This window comes from Montipora capricornis, chromosome 14 (genome assembly GCF_036669925.1).
Source record: "Montipora capricornis isolate CH-2021 chromosome 14, ASM3666992v2, whole genome shotgun sequence".
Taxonomy (NCBI): Eukaryota; Metazoa; Cnidaria; class Anthozoa; order Scleractinia; family Acroporidae; genus Montipora; species Montipora capricornis.
Window position 1 is genome coordinate 49872969 of NC_090896.1, and position 22488 is coordinate 49895456.

General features: G+C 39.6%; 1 protein-coding gene across 1 annotated transcript in view; it reads left to right on the plus strand.

The window, feature by feature from the left end:
• The window catches only part of LOC138033593 (WD repeat and FYVE domain-containing protein 3-like), a 65878-nt gene that overhangs the window by 2529 nt on the left and 40861 nt on the right, over positions 1-22488 (plus strand). Inside the window, exons 2-15 of the mRNA XM_068881384.1 lie at positions 163-513; positions 7900-7955; positions 8715-8959; positions 10897-11051; positions 11978-12232; positions 12722-12928; positions 13618-13715; positions 14073-14546; positions 14675-14889; positions 15502-16868; positions 17694-17962; positions 19261-19473; positions 19610-19861; positions 21516-21656. Coding sequence (XP_068737485.1) covers positions 163-513; positions 7900-7955; positions 8715-8959; positions 10897-11051; positions 11978-12232; positions 12722-12928; positions 13618-13715; positions 14073-14546; positions 14675-14889; positions 15502-16868; positions 17694-17962; positions 19261-19473; positions 19610-19861; positions 21516-21656 — 4298 coding nt within the window. The remainder of the gene's footprint in view (positions 1-162; positions 514-7899; positions 7956-8714; positions 8960-10896; positions 11052-11977; positions 12233-12721; positions 12929-13617; positions 13716-14072; positions 14547-14674; positions 14890-15501; positions 16869-17693; positions 17963-19260; positions 19474-19609; positions 19862-21515; positions 21657-22488) is intronic.

A 22488-nucleotide genomic window follows, 5' to 3' on the forward strand; every position in this document is an offset into this window, starting at 1 on the left:
CTCACTACCTCATTCCCAGGACCTCCATTGTTGTTGAAGCTGAAAGCTTATGGCTGTACACGGAGAGACAAAAAAATTCATAGGGTTGGTTTCCTTTCTTTTCATTTGCTCAAATTATATTTTTATTATTTTACCTCATGTCATATGGCCTTCTTTTTTCAGGTAAATCATGCTTTTCACAGTGCATCATGAACATGCGGAAGATTCAGCAAGTTAATCCCCTGGAACTTGTAGAAATGATTGTTACCTTGGTTTGTTGTCTCAAAGACTCATCTGAAATTTCTCATTTTTTACTGGCTGATTTCCGAAGTTGTCTTGGCTACTTGTTTCTGTCAGAATTGTTGTTGATGCTTGGTGAGATGACAGGGAATGAGGCACGTGAGGCCTGTAGGAATGTGACGCTTCTTGTGTCATCACTTGTCATGATTGGTCATGTGACCTTACGGCCACTTGTGAGCATTGGAGCTCCATTTCAAGATCCTGCATTTCAGGTCCCAGAACCACTTGGGGGAGGTAAGATCTCAGTGATTATTATAATTTTGTAACATTGTACATGTATGTGACACCTGTGACTGATTGATGACAAGACTAGTTACTCATCCTCAAGGTCTCATTCACGTGGAATTTAATGTGCTGGTGCAATGGGTTATTGGTTTAATTAGGGGGGCAGGGTTGGTGCAATGGTGAGTGTAGTGTCTGTCACGTGATGGACATACGGGATATTAGGAGAGCGGGAGAATGTTATTAGTGAGGTTTGAGCTTAATTAAATGCGTCTTGAATGCGTTGTGATTTATTGTTAAGCACAGAATACAACATTGGTTTTAACACCAAGTTACGAGTTTGGAGGACTTTTGCCCTTCGATTGCAAAGGTGCTATAATTACATCAGTAGCGCCTCGTTGGAAAAAATGGAAAAAAGCGTTCAAATATTATATCCTCGCAAAAGGAATTACAAACAGTAACTGAAAAAAAGGTTTTCTTAAATTACATGTATATTGTGCCGGAATTGAAGTACAGGAATTGTTCGAAACCTTGCAAGATCCAGGAGCGGCAGAAGGAGAAAATGATTGCGTTGACGAATATCAGATAGCATTGCGAACTCTTGATGCCCATTTCAGCACGCAATTAAACGAGCCCTACGAAAGGCACATTTTCCAAAGCCTCAAACAAGAAGAAGGAGAAACAGTGGATCAGTTTATTACTCGATTACGAAAGCAAGCCGAAAACTGCAATTGGGAAAATGCTGACAAGCCGATTCGTGGTCAAGTCATTGATAAGTGCCGATCGTCAGAATTGCGGCGAAAACTGTTGATAAAGGGAACCGATTTAACACTAGCGAAACTCCAAGAAATTGCTCGTTCATTTGAGGTCGTAGATATTCAATTGAAAGCGATGTGTGGCTAAGAACAACAAATCGGGCCTATCATAAGGAAACCGATGACCAATACGTGGAGGGAAAGGCAGCTGTTACCAGTGTGACAGAGAAGGTCATTTCAGTCGTGATAGATGTTGCCCAGCGAGAAACGCAGAATGTCAGAAGTGCCATAAAATAGGGCATTTTGCCGCAGTTTGTCAAACCAAAAACGTATCAAGCCAGGAAAACTTCTCATCCCAGGGTGTGCGAAAAAAGGGGAAGTATGGTGTGAACTCAATTTGTGACAGCACGTCCAGGGTTGACAGCGACAACGATGAGTATGCATTCACTGTGGACAGTGGAAACATAGGTGGGATGGTAACTGTTCAACTTGGAGGTGTATCTGTGGAAGTGCTTATTGATTCTGGTGTGAGCACTTTATGTAATAAAAGGACATGCTGAAATCCCAGAAAATCAAATGTAAATCCCAGAAATGCGATCGGAAGTTGTATGCTTATGGGTGTTGTGAGCCTCTGAAAGTTATCGGTTGTTTTGAGACAACAGTAGTCCTGTGCGAAAGTGTCTGTGAAGCTGAATTTGTAGTGATTGAAGGGAAAGGACAGCCTTTGTTTGGCAGAAAGACAGCAACTGAGCTCGGGGTTCTCTGAATAGGAACTCCCATAAATATGATAAGCAGTGACATTGTGGAAGAATTTAAAGAATGTTTTCAAGGTGTAGGCAGGCTTTTAGCCAGGCGGCGGTCCAGCCGTCCAAAGGACGGCCAGTTCTCAGAAATGGGAGATTTTCGACGGCCTGTTTTGGGCGGCGAATTACGAACTTCTGTGCTTAATGTAACAAAACAGTGTCTATAAATTAATAAAAGTTACATTTCTTTTTGCTCTCAAGAGTTGTTTTAGTGTTGCTGTCGTATTTTCTTCTATATGAACACTTTTTTAGCGAGTTTCCTTTCTGTTTTGATCAAATGAATCAAAGTTGAGCGAAGCGATTTCACAGGCAAAGCCGCTGTTCAGTGATATTGACTTACCAAGTCATCCCCAGGCTACTTTGCCGGCTGCTATAAATAAATACGCGCATTTATGAGGACATGAGTCAAAGATCACGCGCCTTCCAACTCGGTAAGACGATCTCGCGGCTACAAATGTTATTGTAATCGCTTTCAAGATTGTATTCTGCTCTGTTCAAGCGAAATCTGGTGGGCATTACAACAAAATAGCCATTTGGTGTAATAACATGTGCAATCATCGTAATTGCTTTAGGAATACTAATAGTAGGTGAATAGTTAAAGATTGTAGACCAGAATGCAGTTCGACCAACAAAGCCACGCATATCTGTTCTTTCGTGTAAATCATGGCTTGACAACTTCAAATTTCAATCACTCTTCATAACAAGTGGAGTTCCTGTCCCAAATATAATTCAATGTTAAACAAGGTAAGTTGAGGAAAGGATAGCTTAGTAAAATTATCAAGGAAAAACAGCGGTTTAATAGGTAAATTGAAAGACGTTTACAGCTGTCGGAATCGCGGAAATCACGTCTAAGAGGCTTCAATTTTTCAAACTTTTCTGGGGGAGCATGCCCCCAGACCCCCCTAGGCCCAAATAAAATTTGGACTCCCACTTTCAAAATCCTGGCTAAAAGCCTGGGTGTAGGGAAGCTAAAAGGGTACCAGTTAAAGTTGCACGTTAAAGATGACGCCACTCCCGTGGTACAGCCCCTGCACAGACCACCATTCAGTCTGAGAGACAAGATTGAGAAGAAATTGGATCAGCTGGAAAGCATGGATATCATTGAGAAAGTTAACAGCCGTCTTCATGGGTCAGTCCTGTCGTGGTTGTTCCAAAACCCAACGGGGAGGTGAGACTTTGCGTGGATATGAGGGAAGCGAACTGTGCAGTTGAACATGAAAGGTACCCTATCCCTACCATCGACGAAGTGCTTTAAGACATGAACCGCCGTAAAGTGTTCAGCAAGTTGGACTTAAGGTGGGGGTACCACCAAATTGAATTGTCAGAAGAGTCTCGTGGAATTACAACATTCATTACACACAAAGGCCTGTATAGGTATAAGAAACTAATGTTTGGAATATCATCAGCCCCAGAAAAAGTATCAACAGGTCATCCAGCAGACGTTGCAAGACATTGAGGGAGTCATAACATCTCGGATGACATCATAGTGCATGGTGCAACTCAGGAACAACATGACGAATGACTGCGAAAGGTGATGATGTGCCTACGTGAACGGGGCCTTACCCTTAACTTGGAGAAGTGTCAGTTTTCCATGAATGAATTGACATTCATGGGCCATGTGCTTTCCAGCCGTGGGGTAGGAGTGATGGCAGACAAGGTGAAAGCTGTGGTAGATGCAAGAGAGCCCGAATCTGTTTCTGAAGTCAGGTCGTTCCTCGGTCTGGTGAGTTACAGTGGAAGATTTATTCCAGATCTCGCAAGTCTCTCAAAACCGCGGCGAAGGTTGATGAAAAAGTGTGCTGCAGCCTTTCAGAAGATGAAAGAAGAGTTATCCGAGCAGAAGTTCAAGGATACTACGACAAAGAAGCTGTGACACATGTTATACTGATGCAAGCCCGGTGGGGTTGGGTGCTGTGCTTGCCCAGAAACAAGGAGGTGACTTCAGAGTGATTATGTATGCTAGTCGCAGCCTTACTGACGTTGAACGCATATACAGCCAAACTGAGCGAGAGGCGCCAGCCATCGTATGGGCCTGCGAGCGCTTTCATACTTATCTGTATGGAACCAAGTTTCACCTTATAACAGATCACAAACCGTTGGAAGTTCTGTATTCCAAGCAGTCAAATCCCCCAGCGCGCATTGAACGTTGGGTATTGCCCATGCAAGAATTTGATTACACAGTCAATACAAGCCAGGCAGTGAAAACATAGCAGGTGCCTTATCCAGATTGATTTGTTGGAACCACCAGCAAGGGCGGAGGATAGAGAATGTTGCAGATAGACTGAGATAGACAAAGATGCAGAACGCTATGTTCGGTCCTGCCATGGATGTCAATTAGTCAGACAACCTACTTCACTAGAGCCTTTGATGCCCACTCTTTCGACCTTTTGGGGCGGATACCACATGCGGAGTCTCTGTTGGTCGTTGTTGACTATTACACCAGATACTATGAAGTAGAAATCTTGACATCAATTGTTGCGTCCCAGATCATCTTGCGTCTTGAGAGAATATTTGCTGTCCATGGTCTACCTGTGAGCATAACGAGTGATAACGGACCGCAGTTCTGATCCGAAGAATTTGAGAAGTACCTTCTTGATAATGGCATTCTACACCGTAAGGTTACGCCATTATGGGCCCAAGCCAATGGTGAGGTAGAGCGACAAAACTGGAGTTTGCTCAAGAGTATGAGGATCGCACAAGTGGAAGGTAAAGATTGGAAGATAGAGCTTGTTCACTACCTCGCATGTGTGTTACCAGAGTCTGCCCGGCAGAGTCATTGTTTGGCCGAAGAATATGCACAAAGCTGCCAGAGTTATGCGAGAGAGCAGTAAATGATGAGGAACTATGAGACCGTGACTGGGAAAAGAAGACTAAGGCAAAGATTTATGCAGACACAAGTAGAGGTGCTCAACCTTGCGATCTCCAAGTGGGAGACCAGGTGCTTCTAAAGCAGAAAAAGACGAACAAGCTGTCAACCAATTTTCAGCCTGAACCTTATGAAATCATTGAGAGAAAGGGTAATAGTGTGGTGATTCAGTCCCCGCAAAACAGTCAGAAAGGTCAATACCATAGGAACGTCACAGAAGTAGAGAAATTTAACACAAGAGAAGAGCAACCTGATAAAAGTAGTGATCATGAAGAAGAGCCACCGGTGGATCATCATGACATGGACAGAAGACTGTAACGCAACAGACACCCTCCGGATTGCTACGGGGAATGGGATCAACAGTGAACAGTGATTATTATCTGCTCTTGGAGATTGAACTAAGTTGTTGTTGCAAAGGAAAAAAAATTAGTATAATATGTCTTGAACCTCAAGGACAATGTTTTTTTTTGGGTTGAGACTAACTGCGACTGATTGATTTGAACTCAGCGTTTGGATTGTGTTTGACCACTAAGGAACATGCTTTATATTCTGTAAAGAAAAGGAGGGATGTAGTGTCGGTCACGTGATGGACATACGGGATATTAGGAGAGTGGGAGAATGTTATTAGTGAGGTTTTGAGCTTAAATGCATCTTGGATGCGGTTGTGATTTATCGTTAAGCACAGAATACAACAGTGAGAGCACTCACTTCCCATCACTGTGGCCCACGTTCGATTTCCAGATTTGATGCCATGTGTGGGTTCAGTTTGTTGGCTCTCTACTCTGCTCAGAGAGGTTTTTCCCCAAGTACATGTACTCCAGTTTTCCACCTTCCTCAAACAACATACAGCTGATTCCAGCTGGGTGTATGCTGTGCTCCAAGGTCATATGTAAGTGGACCATATACAGTACTGCTCAAAAGTAAGTTACCAGTCTTGTCTCGTTTCTCGCAAGACAAGACTCTCATCTCCAGAGATGAGACACTCGTCTTGCGAGAATTACTGAAGCGGCAAGATTAGCATGAATTTTGATAAAAGTCCGACAGCCACACGAACGTTTGCAAATTTAAATGACAAAACGACACTGTAGTCGAGCATCAAACAAGAATCAAAATTACGATAAGTACTGTTAAAACCGAAAAAGAAATCATGCCAATTGAGTAACAGTTCATGTTTTTACTGCGCTGGGGTAGTAAACAGATCTCTGAAATTCTGTTTGAAATAAAGTGAATTTGGATAGTTTGTGTTTTTGCTATGATGTACTAAATTAATACGCGCACCGGTGGCTCAGTTGCTTAAGCACCGGACTGTCACGCGGGAGGTCGTGAGTTCAACTCCGGCTGGACCAACGCTCAGGGTCTTTAAATAACTGAGGAGAAAGTGCTGCCTTTGTAACTACTTCTGCAAATGGTTAGACTTTCAAGTCTTCTCGGATAAGGACGATAATCCGGAGGTCCCGTCTCACAACCCTTCATTAATGTCTATAATCCTGTGGGACGTAAAAGAACCCACACACTTGTCGCTAAGAGTAGGGCACGTAGTTCCCGGTGTTGTGGTCTGTCTTCTGTTGAGTATCATGGTTGGGAGGGTAAAAAAAGGGGGCCACAGTAATTGGCCCAAGCTGTTGTGGCGCTCTGCCAGCTTGACTGGCAAAGTCTGTAAATACTAAACAAAGTGCATTCTAATGAGCAAAAAATCTGGGCAAAAATTCTGGCATTCAAAGATCGAGAATAGTTCTAACATTACCGACACCTAGAACTTATTTACAAGGTATTGTTGTATACAATATTTTCATCGTTTTTTAATTCAAATTCAGACTTGAACAAAAATTAAACTAGTTTTTTTTTTATACTACATGTCCTAAAATGATAAATAATACACTTTACATCCAGCACTTTTTTTGTTCGCAAAAATTAGGACAATGCATTTGTGACATTGCGTTTTCGGACTTTATGTCGCGTAATTGACATGCCAACAGATCGATTATTCCATTTAGTAAGCAAAATACAGTGATTGATTGTGACTTTTTTAGTTTGAAGGATTTATTGCATGTGATTGCTTTGTGTCTCTTCTGCCCATGGCTTTCCGATATATCCAATTCCACCAAGAAAGAAAGAAGAAAAAGCAAAAAAAGTAGCCAACAAATTTATAGCGTCGAAGGGGGACGTCGGTGAAATCGTAAACAACCGGACGAACCGTCCGGCCTCTGGCCTGAAATGAAATCCCTGTATAAGTAATAACAAGAGAACGCATTTTGAAGTCATTTTTGCAAAAGTTATGTCATCAAAATGTTTTTGTTAAATTTCTCTTAAATTGGAGCCCGATAAACTTGAATTTGAAGGATAAATTTTTATGGCAGTTTGCAGCGCAAGTTTATCGAAATATTTCTTCCACTTGACATCAACTTCGAATCAAGGTACGTAGATTTCACGGGCGGAGTGGTGATTTGAATGTCTACACGCATTTGGAATGCACAAGTTTCACAATAATACACTGCCGCCAATCGCGAGTCAAGTGCTCAGTTTAATTTGGAGCGAGAGCTTCTTCATGAACATGTTAATCTTCAGAAAAGTTTCCGTTCATGCACACATTTCTCGCGAGAGTCTCTTGAGACAATACTCTCACCTTGCGAGAGGGTGGTAACTTACTTTTTAGCAGTACTTTAGCAGCTGCCAAGCAGAGGTGCCATAGTGTGCTTTCGGTTCGACCTTGTTGAACTGCGTCGAACGTGGCAGTTCTTTGCGATGATGATCAGGGAGAATAACTGATAGCATCCTAAAATTTGAAAAAAAGTTGCAGCTCACAAAAGTATAAATTACAATAATTTTATGAGGTTTTTTGTATCTTTCTTGAAGGTGAAAGAGAGGTATGCCTACTGGTGACTTTAAAGTCTCAGTCAACAGATTAAGCAATTGCCTTTATCAGCTGTTTTCATAATTTTAATAGGGTTAAAAATGATTTATTTATGTTTTTTAGGAGTGAGTGTCCGAAATATTGAAGCATTCCAAGTTCTTCATACTGTGTTTCTCAAGGTGGAGAGCTCTAGTTTGTGGTGTAGCTAAGTACTGTAACCAAAACCACGTATTGGCTAACCAGAATTAACCCTTTCACTCCTCTGGGGTTTCCCATTGACGAGTAAAATCGTCTGGCGTTAGACAGAGTAAAATCTGTAAGTCTCAGTCTCAGGAGCAGAAGGGTTAAGATATCCAAGTTTTGTTTTCCTGCTGTATTTGACCCACAAGTACAGTCATACAAAGGGATTTAAAGCAGAAGAAATTATTCTTGATAATAACAAAAAATTAAAGCAGAACACATTACCTTGAACAGAAGAAGGATTTTAATGATAATTTTACTATTGGTTAAAGATCAAATCAAACAAAGGTGTGACCCCACAGTCTGTAAAAGAGGCATGTACTGGTGGCTATTGAATTTGCTTTTTTGAAGCAAAGTTAAAAGATTAATATTAAGTTTTTAAGAAAGTGAAGCTGAATTTTCATTAACCTGTAATTTAACTATAATATGGTCTATAATTATTATAGAGAAGGGAAAAAATGTTTATAATAATAGACCGTATTCATAAATGGCAGTCACATTTATAATTCTTTTGTCCACGTGCAAATTAGCCTACCAATCCTCATTTTAGAGCAAAAGTTCTTTTCAATTCACTGTATGGTATCGAGGCTTGGTAGGCTAATTTGCACTTTGACAAAAGAATTATAAATTGGCCGCCATTATTTTATGAATAAGGTCTATGGTGTGTCATTATACATGTAATTGTTTTTTTCTTTCAGAGTACAGACAAGCTTCTATGCCTTAATATTTTGGACTGCATTAAGAACATCTACTGTTCTGATAATGCAAATTATTTCATCCTTCAGTCTCAACATACATTATCCTTGTTTGTTGAAAAAGCACCCGAGAAAGGCACTGAGGTCCAGGAAAGGATTTTCAAATTATTGGAATTGGTGATTTGCAATTTAAACTGGGTGCCTTGCCCAGAGCTCATCTCAGTGAGCATTTTGTTCAAAAACAAGAGGTGAGATAGTATTAATAAGCAATTTTTATTACACATATTATTGCATCCTTCATTCAAGCTTTACTCAACTGAAATGTTCTTGAAGCCGAACACAGTACAATTTCATTTGATTCTGCCTTTGCTAGAGACCTTTTTGATTTCATTCAAATCAAATGGAAAACATCTCCTTATTAGTCTCGATGTACTATCAATGATGTTTCAATTATATTTTATGATTTTCTAAGTCAAAGATAATCCCAAAGAGTTAAGTGATCCTTGCATTTATCTGCACAATTTGAGCAAGTGCAATGCTTATTGCACCGGCATTGCAGACCTTATGTATTCAAATCGGGTTGGAGCGACCTTAATTTTCCAGGTGTCTGTAAGAGACAATACTATTGTCCAGATAAGTGTCAGGGTGACCTCATTCTTTTGTCTATAACCCACACTTCAAATACACTCATTTCAAGTATTTCATTCTTCAAGTCCTTTCATGGGAACACACGATCCCAACAAATAACCTGCTCACAACTGAGAAGCTTCATACCTCAGTTGACAGAACATTGCCCTGCATCACAGAGGTCATGAATTCCAATCCTGTTGGAACCACCCGAATATTATAGGTGTCTATAAGAGACAATTCCTCAAAATTCATTGTCCAGATAAGTGCAAGGATCAATTCACTCTTTTGTGATTATCTTATCAATTATTAATAATTTTTTATTATTTTACTGTCCCCTATTCATGTATTTTTCTCCATTTTGATGAATTAAGGTGGCTGGAACCAGTTTCATAACACCAATGTTATGGGACCATATGAAACACCAATTATTGCTTAACAAAATGCGCCCACTAAGAATTTTTCAAAAGTGAAAGATATATATGAAATACATCATATATTGCACTGCGGGTATGATTTCATACCCGCAGTGCAATATATGATGTATTTCATATATATCTTTCACTTTTGAAAAATTCTTAGGAGCCAATTCAGGGCTCCCTTATTAAATTTTTCAAAAAATTAATTATTTTGGTACCATAACATTGCTGTTTCATCATACAGTATAGCGGTTATAACCCAGCTAATAAGAAGGTCTTTAAAAGTGGTGGAACTGGTTTCAGCCACCTTAAGTTGTTTGTTACATACTCATGGCCAAGAGGACATCAGTTCATTGTGGCAATTTGAGAATTTGTTTGAATCAAATGAGTTGATAAAAGTGAATTGACCACCCAAGGGGTCACCAGAAAACACTGACCCCCAGTCCATGGACTACCCTGACGGACTACCCAAATGGAAGACCCCAAAAATACTATTTCAAGTGAGTACTATTGGTCGTATAAAGCAGCATCACAATTAGTGCTAAGCCTAAACATCCATTAAAAACAGTGTTGGTGAACAGTATTTTATTAATTCTAAGCACCCATTTTAAAAAGGTTAGCTTTCAATAATTGTTGCACCAGTTTAACTTCACTTACATGAAGTAATTGGCCATCACAACAGTAATTATTGAAAGTGAACCTTTTTAAAATGGTTGCTTAGACTTAAATACTATTGACCAACGCTGTATAAAATGGATGTTTAGGCTTAGCCCTAATTGTGATGCTGCTTACGACCAGTAGCACTCACTTGAAATAGTATTTTTGGGGTAGTTTGTTTTGGTAGTCCATCAAGGTAGTCCATGGACTGGGGGTCAGTGTTTTCAGGCCATAGAGAGGATTACACAATCACAATGTACTATAATATGACAAAGGGTGAACACCTCATAAACTCAGTTTATACTATCAAATATTTTCTTTTTTCTTTCAAATGCCCACGAAGGAAGTACCACTTTAATTATGTTTTTTTGTGTATCACTGAAAAGTTGTTGACCAGTACAAATAAGGTAATTTCATCATGATTAATTGACCCCGAGATTGGTTTCATCAGATCACTGATTATTGTTATTTTTTCCTGACAGTGTATCAGACTGCCATCATGTTGCTCTTTGTTTTCTGATTCGCATCGTGAGTTTTGATCCCAAGTACAAAGAAGTCTTTAGAGACGTAGGAGTTCTGGAAGTGCTAACAAATTGTTTGAAACAGTACTCAACTGAGTTAAAGGATACATATGACAGTAAGTTGAAATATGAAGGTGAAAATAGGCACTTGAGCCATACATGAAAGTTAAACTTACCCATAAACAAATCTGTTAACAGCAAGACATGACTTGTGACAAAGACAGGTTAAACTGTGAGACAGTTACTGCTGCAGCCCAGTCAGGATGGTTTTGAGTGGTAGGCATCTAGCCCTTGCCTAGTACGGGGGTCCGGGGCATGCTCCCCCGAAAGATTTTGAAAATTCGGCTTCAAATGGTACCGTTGTATCTGGCACATTTTAGGGGTAAATTCAGCCCCTCTTTTTCAGCTTACAGATAACAATACTCAAGAGCTTTTTTCCTCAAATGCCAGTTATTTTCCACCAGTAGCTTTAATGGGAAAGTGCTCGCGAAATCAACAATTTTAATCAAACTGCAAAACTACATGTACAGTGTATATAGGTTTCTAAGTCAACATTTACTGATATCAGTTCTTATGAAAGAATTTAAAAAGTTTTGGAGAAGCAGTGAAATTGTCTCCACAAGCTCGTTTAGATGCCATCTTGTTAAACTTTGTAACTGCAAGAACTTTGAATGCTGACTGTTCGTGTGGCTCATTTTCCCACCTCATGTTCAAGCCTTTCCTATGCTCCAGTAACCCTGCTGTTCAGCGTTTGTGTCAAATTACATGTATATTTTCTTGAATTTCGGCTTGAGACACCAAAAGAAACGTTTATATAATTATATTGTTTGGTTACAATTAATTTTGGTCTTGTGTAGACCTCACATCAATTTGTTATCTATGTACTTTAGTAGGTGGCAGATATTTCATTGTTGGCTGCAAAATCGCTGTCTGCTGGCACATTTTGACTTGGCTGCTGCTGCCCCAATGGCAATCTACCTATACCCCAAACCTGGATTAATTATCAGGTTATTGTAAAATTAATGTTTTGTCTGTCCGCTAGGTATGGCTGAAAAGGAAAGCTCAGAGCAAGATGTGGTTTTTTGTGATGAAGCAGACAGTTCAGTCCTAGATTATCCTTTCCTTTTAATGGGCTGCCTTAGACTTCTGCTGGAAAATAACTCCGCAAATGCTGCCATGTTTCGTGAATGTGGAGGTGCTCAGTGTGTCCACGACATTGTTCCTTACTCTAGCTGTAGAACAGAGGCACTGAAGATAATACGAGAATTGATACTCAGTGGTGGCAATGATGATCTGGGTAAATGAATGAATGGATTCAAACTATAACTTGTCCTTGGTTACTATGATTAAACTATCCTTCAGGCATCATCTCACCATACTGTCTTGTAAATAGACTGTAAAGAATTGACTCATGGTCTCCAAAGAGCAGAACACCTGTTACTCTTTCTATGCAAACATGTGGTTGGTCTACTTGATTTGTCTTGAGGGCTTCTCAGAATAATTATGAGGCTACAAATATTATCTTCATAAGGGGCCCCTGTTAGTGCTGTTGTGCTAAATTTATTGGCACTTAAATAAAGGTGTTATTATCATCATCATCATCATCATCATCATCATCATCATCCTCCTCCTCCTCCTCCTCCTCCTCATCATCATCATCATCATCATCATCAGTCAGGGTATTTATCAGTGTCTTGCACTTTCTCTTACAAAGTAACCAATAACATTATTTTTTGTTCTCTGCAGGCCTTTGATTTGATTTATGTCAATGTTGTTTCTACTGTAGGTACTTTGCTTAGCTTGATGCATTCAACTTCACAGTCAGAGGTCAAACTCAAGTCAGATGTGTTGGATGCATTGCTTAAAGTGTTTGACCTTGACCCCAAGACACGAGAAGGATTTAGAGAAGTGGGGGGATTTGTGTATGTCATGTCTGTGTTGATAAACATGGAGGGAAGTCTAGCTGACCCTATCTCCTCTGGCTGGCAAAATGGTGAGGACTTTTTGTCCACAGTGTAGATGGATAATCCTTTGATGCCATGTTTCCTGTCATTTTCAAAACTGGCCACTACTTGTGAAAAGCCAAGAAATGTAGTTTAAAGTGGTTATGGTTAGAAGTAAAATAGTTAATTACCGGTATAATGATATTTTCCTTTCTGTTTGCAATCTGTTTCCTGCCCATTGTCTAGAGTAGTCCTATCTTGCTGCTCGAAAAAAGACAGCTTTTCGCAAATGCAATTTCAAAGTAACAAAATTAACGCTCACAAAAACAGGGGTAAACTAGTCCCTACAGTACTGCTCAAACATTAAGTTAAGATGCAGCGTGAGATGTGAATGGTGTAGCATGGGTCAACTGAAACAATCAAATCCTCAGATGTTATGAACTTTTAGGGAAATGTTATTGTAAGTAACTCAACTCTTGATATACAATATGACAACACAAATTTCACTGTTAATTGCATATTTTGTGATTTTTTACGAGTATTAAAAAGGATGTTGCCTCATATCGGAACTGTAATAGGAATAGGTCCTGGAATAGTAAGTTTATGATAAATTTGAATTCCTAATTATACAAAGACCAAGTGCTGTAACCCGGAAATAGGTAAATCCTTGAGAAAGAGAGGGGTCTTCGACTTTTCCATGCTTGCATAATCACGAAACTTTTCTCTTTTTTCTCTCCAGTGAAGCGTGAAGAAATCCTTAATCTTTTGCGGACAGTATTTCATGTACTGACCGCAGCTATTCAAGATGATCCAGCCAATAAGAACTTCATGGATGAGGTGAGGATGTTTTTTGGATTATTTAGTGTAAACGTACTGTGATAGTGCCCAAATCTCTTACATTACGTGTACATTTAGTTGGAAATAATTTTCTTCCATACATGTACTGGTAATATCCTACTCTCGAAACTGTCTCATCTTAAACCATTCTCATTCAAAATAAAATATCCTTTTACAATATGAAACCAAATCATGGAACATACTGTAGTTATTTTATTTGAACAGTGCCAAATGTATCATTTTTGTATGACTTAGTATACATTCATGATTACTATAATTATAGACTAAGTATAATGGTGTATTCCTCTTGGTTTATATCCTTCTCAGACTGCACTGATTGCTCATCTTACTTTTCAGATTCGCTTCCAAGGGCTTTCAGACACAATCCGTTTGCTTGGTTGCTTCTCTTTGGATGCTGTCAATATTTCACCTTCTACTGCAGGAGATCAGAACAAGAAGAGGATTACATGCATGCATGGATGTGATGGAAAACTCCCACCAACAACACAACAAGTGCAATTATTGTCCAGGCAGCCTGGTGTGGAATCCATCCAATCATCAGTTTCCTTTGAGGGCTCCTTGGATCTTCATCCTTCCTCTGTGTTATTTGCTGCAAACGAGATGATTAAAAATCTTTTTGATATGGCAACAGACTCGTTTGGTTTGAAGAGTGGTACAAGTATTGTTTATGCTTCTCCTTCAGAATTAGAAAGTGTGTCACCTGGGAGAAATGGAGTGGGTATTCCATACATTTATCACCCTGGTGCCATCACAGCTGCTTTTGATCTCCTCCCAGCTATTGCAGAATTGAATGACACTCTTTATTCTGAGGTATTTTTTTGTACACAAAGGAAGTGTTACTGTTACTATTCCACTTTCCCTTATACATTTGTAGTATGCTTATCCAGCATAAGATGAGTGCACAGATGGTGGAGTAAACAGTCCTGCTTGTTTTGCAGGGTTGCCTGGAACTGCAGTTGTACTGGATCTCTCATCTTCAAAACTTGTTAAAATGTGAACACAATCAGCAAGTCATGTGTGAAGCAGGGCTTCCTCAACAGATTCTTGATCGATGTGAAGTTGCCCTTATCACCGAGGAACATCCATTGCATGCTCCTCTTCAAAGGATGTTTGAACGACTTGCTTCACAGTCACTGACACCAACAGTGTTGAGGTATTGACATTTTTGACACATCTTGTTACACGGCCACATGCTCTATATATTTTCAATTTATTTTCTGATGTTTTAATAGCTTTTTTGTAAAGATTGGTAAAAGTGCTTGTACATAGGAGGCAGTGTGGTCCAGTGGTTAGAGCGTTGGGTTTGCATGCGGCTGCTCCGGGTTCAAATCCTGTTCTAACGTCTGGCTTGGGTTTGTTTCTGGTTGTGCCAGATTCAACTCTACCATGCTTTGTAAATAGCCAACTGGTTGCCTCCCGCCAGTTGTGGTTCTTAATAATGTTTCTGTTAAGTTTGAATTGTTATTTTCACCCGGCTTGTTAACAGTGGAGAGCCTGTAAACTAGCTTGGATAGCTAAGTGCACTTCCACTATAAACAAAGCATTTACATTTTTTTTTACATGTATTTGGCTAAAATGGTGGTGATATAACAGAGCATTTTAAGGAATGTTCTGGAAAAGAAGTCAATTGCATTTGATATCCTCATTATACCCCCTGTTATCTGAATTTGGTATAGTTGTCATTTATGTGAGCCAGAATTTTGTAGTTTCAAATGTGAGGCCCACCAGTAAATTGTTTTTTGACTTACGTTTTTTTTAATCCCAGGGACTTTCTCAGGCTTGGATCACCACTTTACAGCCGATCCTTTGAAACTCTGGATGAAAATATTATGACTGTTACAAAGTTGAGCAAAGATACTCTTGCAGAAAAAACAAATGATAAGAAAGGGGAAACCCAAGATCTTTCAAGCAATCAAGTATTTAGGAATGAGCTAATCAAGGAGTCACCTAATAAACCAACTGATATTCATTATGTAACTCCAAGGAAACTATCTGAGATTGTCAATAGACGACTTTCAGACACAACAACCCCTGATTTACGTTCTAATACATTGACATTTAGAGATGTTATGCTTAGTATGTTAGTGTCAAGCTCAGAGTCTGCTTCAGATGTTGAATCAAACTCTGATGAGGAAGAATACTTGATAGTGACAAAAGACACTTCCAACAAAGTCATTTCTGACCAAAGTCCTAAGTTTGCTAGTGATGCTGATGATGACACTCCACCACAACGCCCACCAAGGAGACCAAAGCCAACTGCTAATAACTTGGACAACTCCTCTGGATCCATTTGTGACTTAGACTTGTGCAACCAGGGATATCAAATGATGTTGAAAGCCAGTGGTCAGGGACAAGATATACCAACAGCTGAAGTTGATGGGGTGGATATAGACATCATCAGCAATACAGATCAAGTTGTTTCTTGTATTGACCAGGGTGAAGACACTGTTATTTTAGATGTCAAAGAGCAAGCCATTGAAAACAAGACTGATGACTCAGTAGAACTCAAGAGCATTGAAGTTGAATCTAGCAACACCAGTAGCAATATTATAGTTGATAGTGATGTTGATATACCATCTACAGAACCAGGTGAAATTGTGCAAAGTACGGAGACATTTCCTATTACCAATCTCGAAGCAAATGCTGAATACATTGATATCAGCTCTATAAAGACACAGAACACTGAAACTAATGGTGATAGCTCAGCAATGCCCATAGCTGAAACTGTTAGCACAGACCCTCCACACAAAGCTTCTCAACTAATTTGTAATGACATCTCTGTGAAACTATCTTTACAAATTGTAGAGAGTAACCTAGATCCTTCAGACAGCTGCAGCAATTTTAAGGAGCCATTGAATGCAATACTTAATGAGGAAAATGGTGTTGTACATGTAGATGACAGTGAAAAGGATGAGGATAGACATGATAATGAGGAGAAAGAAATGCCACTGCAGTGCTTTGGTGGAGGTGCTGTTCCTCTAACCCGTGTAAAATGTGTAGTCTCTATGACAACACCAAGGGATGCAAGAGCACATGGTACAAGCGACTGTCCCTCATTTGTTGAGTTTGACATGAATGTAGATGGCTTTGGCTGTATGTTTTTGCCTGCAATTGCTCCACAGGTGTCAGCTGGTAAGGTTTATCTTGAGTTTCTGGACTTTTTCTAGCAAATAACACCAAAATTGAGGGGCCCTCAGCAAAATCATCACAATGCTTTTTGGTCAAATCAAAGCCAGATTTTCTGCATGAAATGGTGCATAATGATGCATTCCAAACCCCATGGCAATGGTATGAACAAAGGAAAATTATTTTTAAATTAATTAAACCCATTGACAACCAGGGGTTCCCACCCTGCGAGCAGAGCCTCCTCTTGTCTTTTTCTTTACTGAGGAGGAGAAAAGGAGGCTCTGCCCGAATCGCGTCAACTCTTTGAAGCCGCCGCAGCCCGAACTTCTGGACTAGTCAATCTTGTTTTCTCTCGTCAAACCTGTTTTTCTCGTGCGAGCATCCATTTAGTGACAAAACCGATGGTTATAATTGAGCCCACTGTACCATGAAAAACCAAGATGGCGGCGAGATCTGGCATATTAGGCTTGGGTTCAAGACTGTATCCTGGCAACATGCAGCACATATTCAATAAAGATCCTACTCGATTCATGCAGAGCCTTTCTCAAGAAACCCAAAATCGAGCAAGCAAAAGAAAGGCTCTGCTAGCAGGGTGAGGGGTTCCCCATTGACAAGTAGAATCGTCTGGCGTTAGACAGAGTAAAGTACTAAGTCTGGCCGGTTTAGGCAGGTTTGGATGTCAAAGGGTTAATTATTTCAAGTTTGGGGACAATTCAAGTGGGAGAAATTGAAAACAAGATTGTGTTAATGATTGCAGTGGCCAGTGCAGTCTTTGCTTTTATGACTGGCTGACAAAATTCTACTTCAAATTTTATTTTATGTTTGTTACAGGGATTGCAACGGTCAGCTCAGTCATGGCTCCTGCGGCAGTGATGGGTGGAGTCCCAGGTGTTGGAGTAGGGGAAAGGATGTTTCCTCCACAAGCTGGCTTAACATTTGTGTCATGGATTTGTGTTGATCACTACAGTGATACAACAGAAGACCGACATCCTATTAGATTGTTGACTATCATGCGACAGTTCCGTAGTGGCAGTGAGAAGATCGCAATAAATGTTCCATGCTTGATGATTAGTATTTCAGCTAAAGATAGAATGCTAGTGGTGCGTCCCTCATTACATTATTTTGATTTAATGATAAAAGTGCATTAATGTAAAGTTAATTTTAAGAAGGATGTAAAAAGATGTACCACTTTTAATCCACTCACATTGATCTATTTGCACACACGTGCAACCCAATCAATCGTCAACTAAAGCCACATTCTGCTTTTGATTTGGCAGTCGTTAAATGGTAACAATAGGCCCTTGCATGACCATGTCAATCATAAAAAATGGGTGTGGTACAAAAATTATATGCCAAAAATGGAAAGAGCATGATGAAATTAGTACTAAGAATGCCAATTTTGAGGCCACTGACATTTAGGTGAGAAATTTTACTGTGATTTTAATGCTTAAAAAAAAATTAATAACTGAGATTATATGGAAAATGGCTGCTGGATGGCAAGCTTTGCCATCCAGCACAGAATTCTTTTACATTTTTCAAACTTTCAGTTGACTCTAAAATCACACACTTAAATGTCAGTGGCCTCAAAAGTGACATTCTTACTAATTCAAATAATTATATGAAGTGTGGTTATGAAAATCTTTTCAGGCAAGCCAAGCTGTTTTTCTTTTTGTTTGAGTTTGTTGAATTCTACACTTGAATGTTCTCTCAAGATTATGGTGTGTTTCGAAGAATCGTGAAACTCTTTGTGCGATCAACATTAACATGAGCGAGAAGGTTCTAAGATGGTCTGGTGTCACGATCTTGGCAGGGATTAGAACTCATCAGGATTTCTAGTAGCTCAAATGGTTAGAGCCTCGACCAGCATTACTAAGGTTGCAGGTTCTTGGAATTTTGAAATATTTTTTCGTGATTTCCTTACCAGTTGCCAAGCAATCATTTACATAATTTCTCACACAGGTACATTCGGTAAAAGTGAACAATAGCTCCCATGTTCGGCTGTTGGTAACCTGTCGGCCAACTGTCAGCTGACATGATACCGACACATTACTGACAGTGGTAGATTTATGACTGAGATTGTAGCTCACTTAACTACCGTAAGCCCTAGCATAAAGAGTCCTACATTATACAGGAGTAGGAGTATCTACATTGGATTACAATATACTGCACTTAAGTCTTTTGTGTTATATTTTGTGCAATCCTCAGCAAATTATGGTCCAGGAACTGCGTCATTGCTCTGGAGTAAACTGCCTTAATGTTGGAGATGAAAACAATGGCATTGCTATGAGAATGGAAAAAAATTGTTTCTCTTCCTTTCAGCCTTTGTCTATTTCTTCCTCTTGGTTGTTGTTTCTGGCTCTTGAGATCATATTTTTTTCTAATGACTTCTGAATCATAGGTTTGTACAGATGAAAGCTGTTGCATAGGTGATGCTGATTCAGCTGCTGCACAGGCACTGCGTGAAAATGACCATACTGAAGCAAGGTTTCTAAGTGACCAGTTGTTAGAGGAAGGGCGATGGCACCATGTGATGGTAGTGCTCAACAAAGCATTGATTAGAAATAGCACTTGTGCTTTGTTTGTGGATGGGAAACATGTGGCTACTTGCAGAGTGAGTTCATTTTGAATTCTAAGCCTTTTCTGGATTCCACAAAGGGTGGCATGAATGCTGTAATCTGTAGGAAATGGTTGCTATCGTCACCAAGACAAAAGAACTTATGATGCAATGCAATTTTTGTTATTTACAGCTGAAGTATATTCAAGCTGCAGTTGCTGGTTCAGATTCCTCAGTCATCAGTGTGGTTCCATACATTTCTGCTTACATAGGCACTCCTCCTGATCCTAAATATCGTAGGTGCTCACGGCTGTTATGGAAACTTGGTCCCACACATTTGATAGAAGAACCACTATCAGGTGCCATTGCAGACGAAATGTATAGACTGGGACCAAACTATGTTGGAAGTTTCCAGGCTCCTTTTCCTGAAGGCCATCTCAGAGTGGTAAGTGACATGAGTTAGGTAACCCTTGTGTTTTCACTGTCATTTATGGGACAAAAATTTGAATTGACTGTACAGAAGTACTGTTTACAATAGACGCTGTAGTGTTGTATCACATTTACAAACTTGAACTAAATATACATGTACCGTATGAGTTTGTAGCATATAATCAGGGTTTGAGATACAATGTAGGATTTAATCACTGGGGGACAGTTTTTCCCCTTGGCTACAATTGTGGGGGACATTTTCATTTTTAGGGGGACAATCAATTTTTGTTTCTGTTTTCTTACATTCAAACAGGTTAGGGTTAGGGTTAAGTAAATGGTGTCAAGACTTTTCTGTTCATATTTAAACCAACAATCAATGACTGTGTTTTATACATGTACTCCCTAGTCCAGATGCAAAGGGGTTTGTTTTTTAAGCTTCCAACAAAAATAGCGGAACATCACCTCCTTTTCATAGCGCGACCAATATTGTGATCTCGCAACCAAGTTGTCTGGAAAGATCGTGATTTCGTTGGTTTCTTTTGACCCTCATCTGTTTCTTCCTCATTACATGTAATACACTCGGGGGGGGGGGGGGGGGGGGGAGGGGGAATTACCAGATATTGTAGGGGGGAGGGGATGATCGTCAGACATTTTCAAAAATAACCCCAAAAGATACAATAGTCTTGCGAAGATGGGCATGGCAACATAAGATATTTACCCTAAAAGATACCATAAGTTAAGTTACATGTTAATAATTGGACATAATTAAATGATAGAAGCAAATTTAAATGCTGATGTTGCTGTTATTCTTATGTAATATGTTATTATCTTAAAAAGATACCCTATAAGAAACCAGCTTAGACTTTGGTGACCCAAAAACCCTTTAGTCACCCTAAAGATACCAGATCCTTGATTTTGACCCTTAAAAGATACGATGATCATCCCTGCCCGTTGTCAACTGGAGTCTCCCTCCTGGGAATACACTGTTGTATGAATACATTTTCACTGTCAGTGAAAATTAAATTCCCAGCTGCTTCATGCTTGGTTGAGCATGAGACGTACATTGTACATATTCAGTAGAGCATGACTGAAAAGTGAATTTAAAGTGAACTTTGAACATCTGATAAAATTCCTCCCCTGGTCTGTGTTTCAGCGTCTAATTTTTGTACTGAACTGTATCTCTTCTTGTGTGCTTCCTTCTGAGTTTTCCCCCCAGATTTTGAAGGGGACAAATTGTTCCCTTGGCTGTTTTTTTTGAGGGACAATTGCAATATTAGTGCGGGATTGGCGCAATGGCATGGCCTGGCTCAAACCCTGATATACATGTAATACAACGTGGTCGCAGAGTTTGTGAACTTGATACTCAACATCAGCATTCCATTGGCCACGTCTGTCCTTTATTTTTGTGATACGAGGTATTTAGTTAAGCAAAGAGAATAAAAACATCTAAAAATTTATATTTTATTAGAGAGTTACCACTGTCATTTTATTGCCAAGTCATTAATTTTGTATCAAATAGTCTTGGTAATAAATATTACTTAAGTACAGTTGAGTGATAGTGCATTGGATCACAAAAATAATATTATTTGTTAATTTAGCCTTTGGTGAAATCAATTCTTTCAAAGAAAATGAATGATACATAAAATAATGCTTTCTTTTCTTTTTTACAGTATGGTAGTGAAGGGGTTGAACCACTTGTTAGCGAAGACAAAGTCATGTTTGGTGTTCATGGGCATGCCAAATCAGTGTTAACCCTGGCAAAGATTAGAAAACATTTCCAGAAAACTGACACAAAAGCAGTAGCAAGAGAGGTATTGCAAATAATTATCAAGTTTAAAATGCTTTCTTACAGAGTTTCCTTTTTTTGTATTCTTTGTGGTTTATTTTGACCTTATGCAAGGCTATCAGTATCCTCTTCAAGTATTCAAGACAAATATCTGTACAGGAATCTCACATAAATTTGATGTCACCTTTTATTTAATGGACTCATTAGGATAAGGGTAGATTTTATCCTTTGTAGTTTGGCTCACAGTTTGCTTTGTCTCCAAACTCTTTTTATCCATACCTGTTAATGATTAATTTTAGATAACACTGGAAATGAGGGTCAATTTTCATTCTTGGTCAAAATTGTTGGGGCACTTGCACATTTTATCAGTGCCAAGCAGTTTATCACTACCTTCTGCTATACTTACCAAGCCTTCTCTCTCCCACTCCACCATGATAGCTTGTGTACAGCTGTCCCATCCTTGGAATGCGGTGGTTGTACATAAACTTCCCCTTGATAGTGTTGCATTTTTGCTAGTTGAAGGCAGCAGCATTGAATGATGGGAGGGTAAGGTAAAATCTGCTATAAGCCTAGAAGGCTACTCCTCCCTGGATGGGATACCAGTCCATCGCAAGGTTTTCCCTAGCATTAGATTTGTCGGTACCCATTTATACACCTGGGTGAAGAGAGGTACTGTGAGGTACAGTGTCTTGCCCAAGAACATAACACAATGTCCCAGGCCAGGGATCGAACCCGGACCACTCGATCCAGAGTCGAGTACACAAACCATGAGGACTGAATGATTGGAAGGGGTTGTATCATTTTACCGTAGCAATTTACCAGGACTTCTTATAGGGTGCGAAAAAAAAATTGGAAAT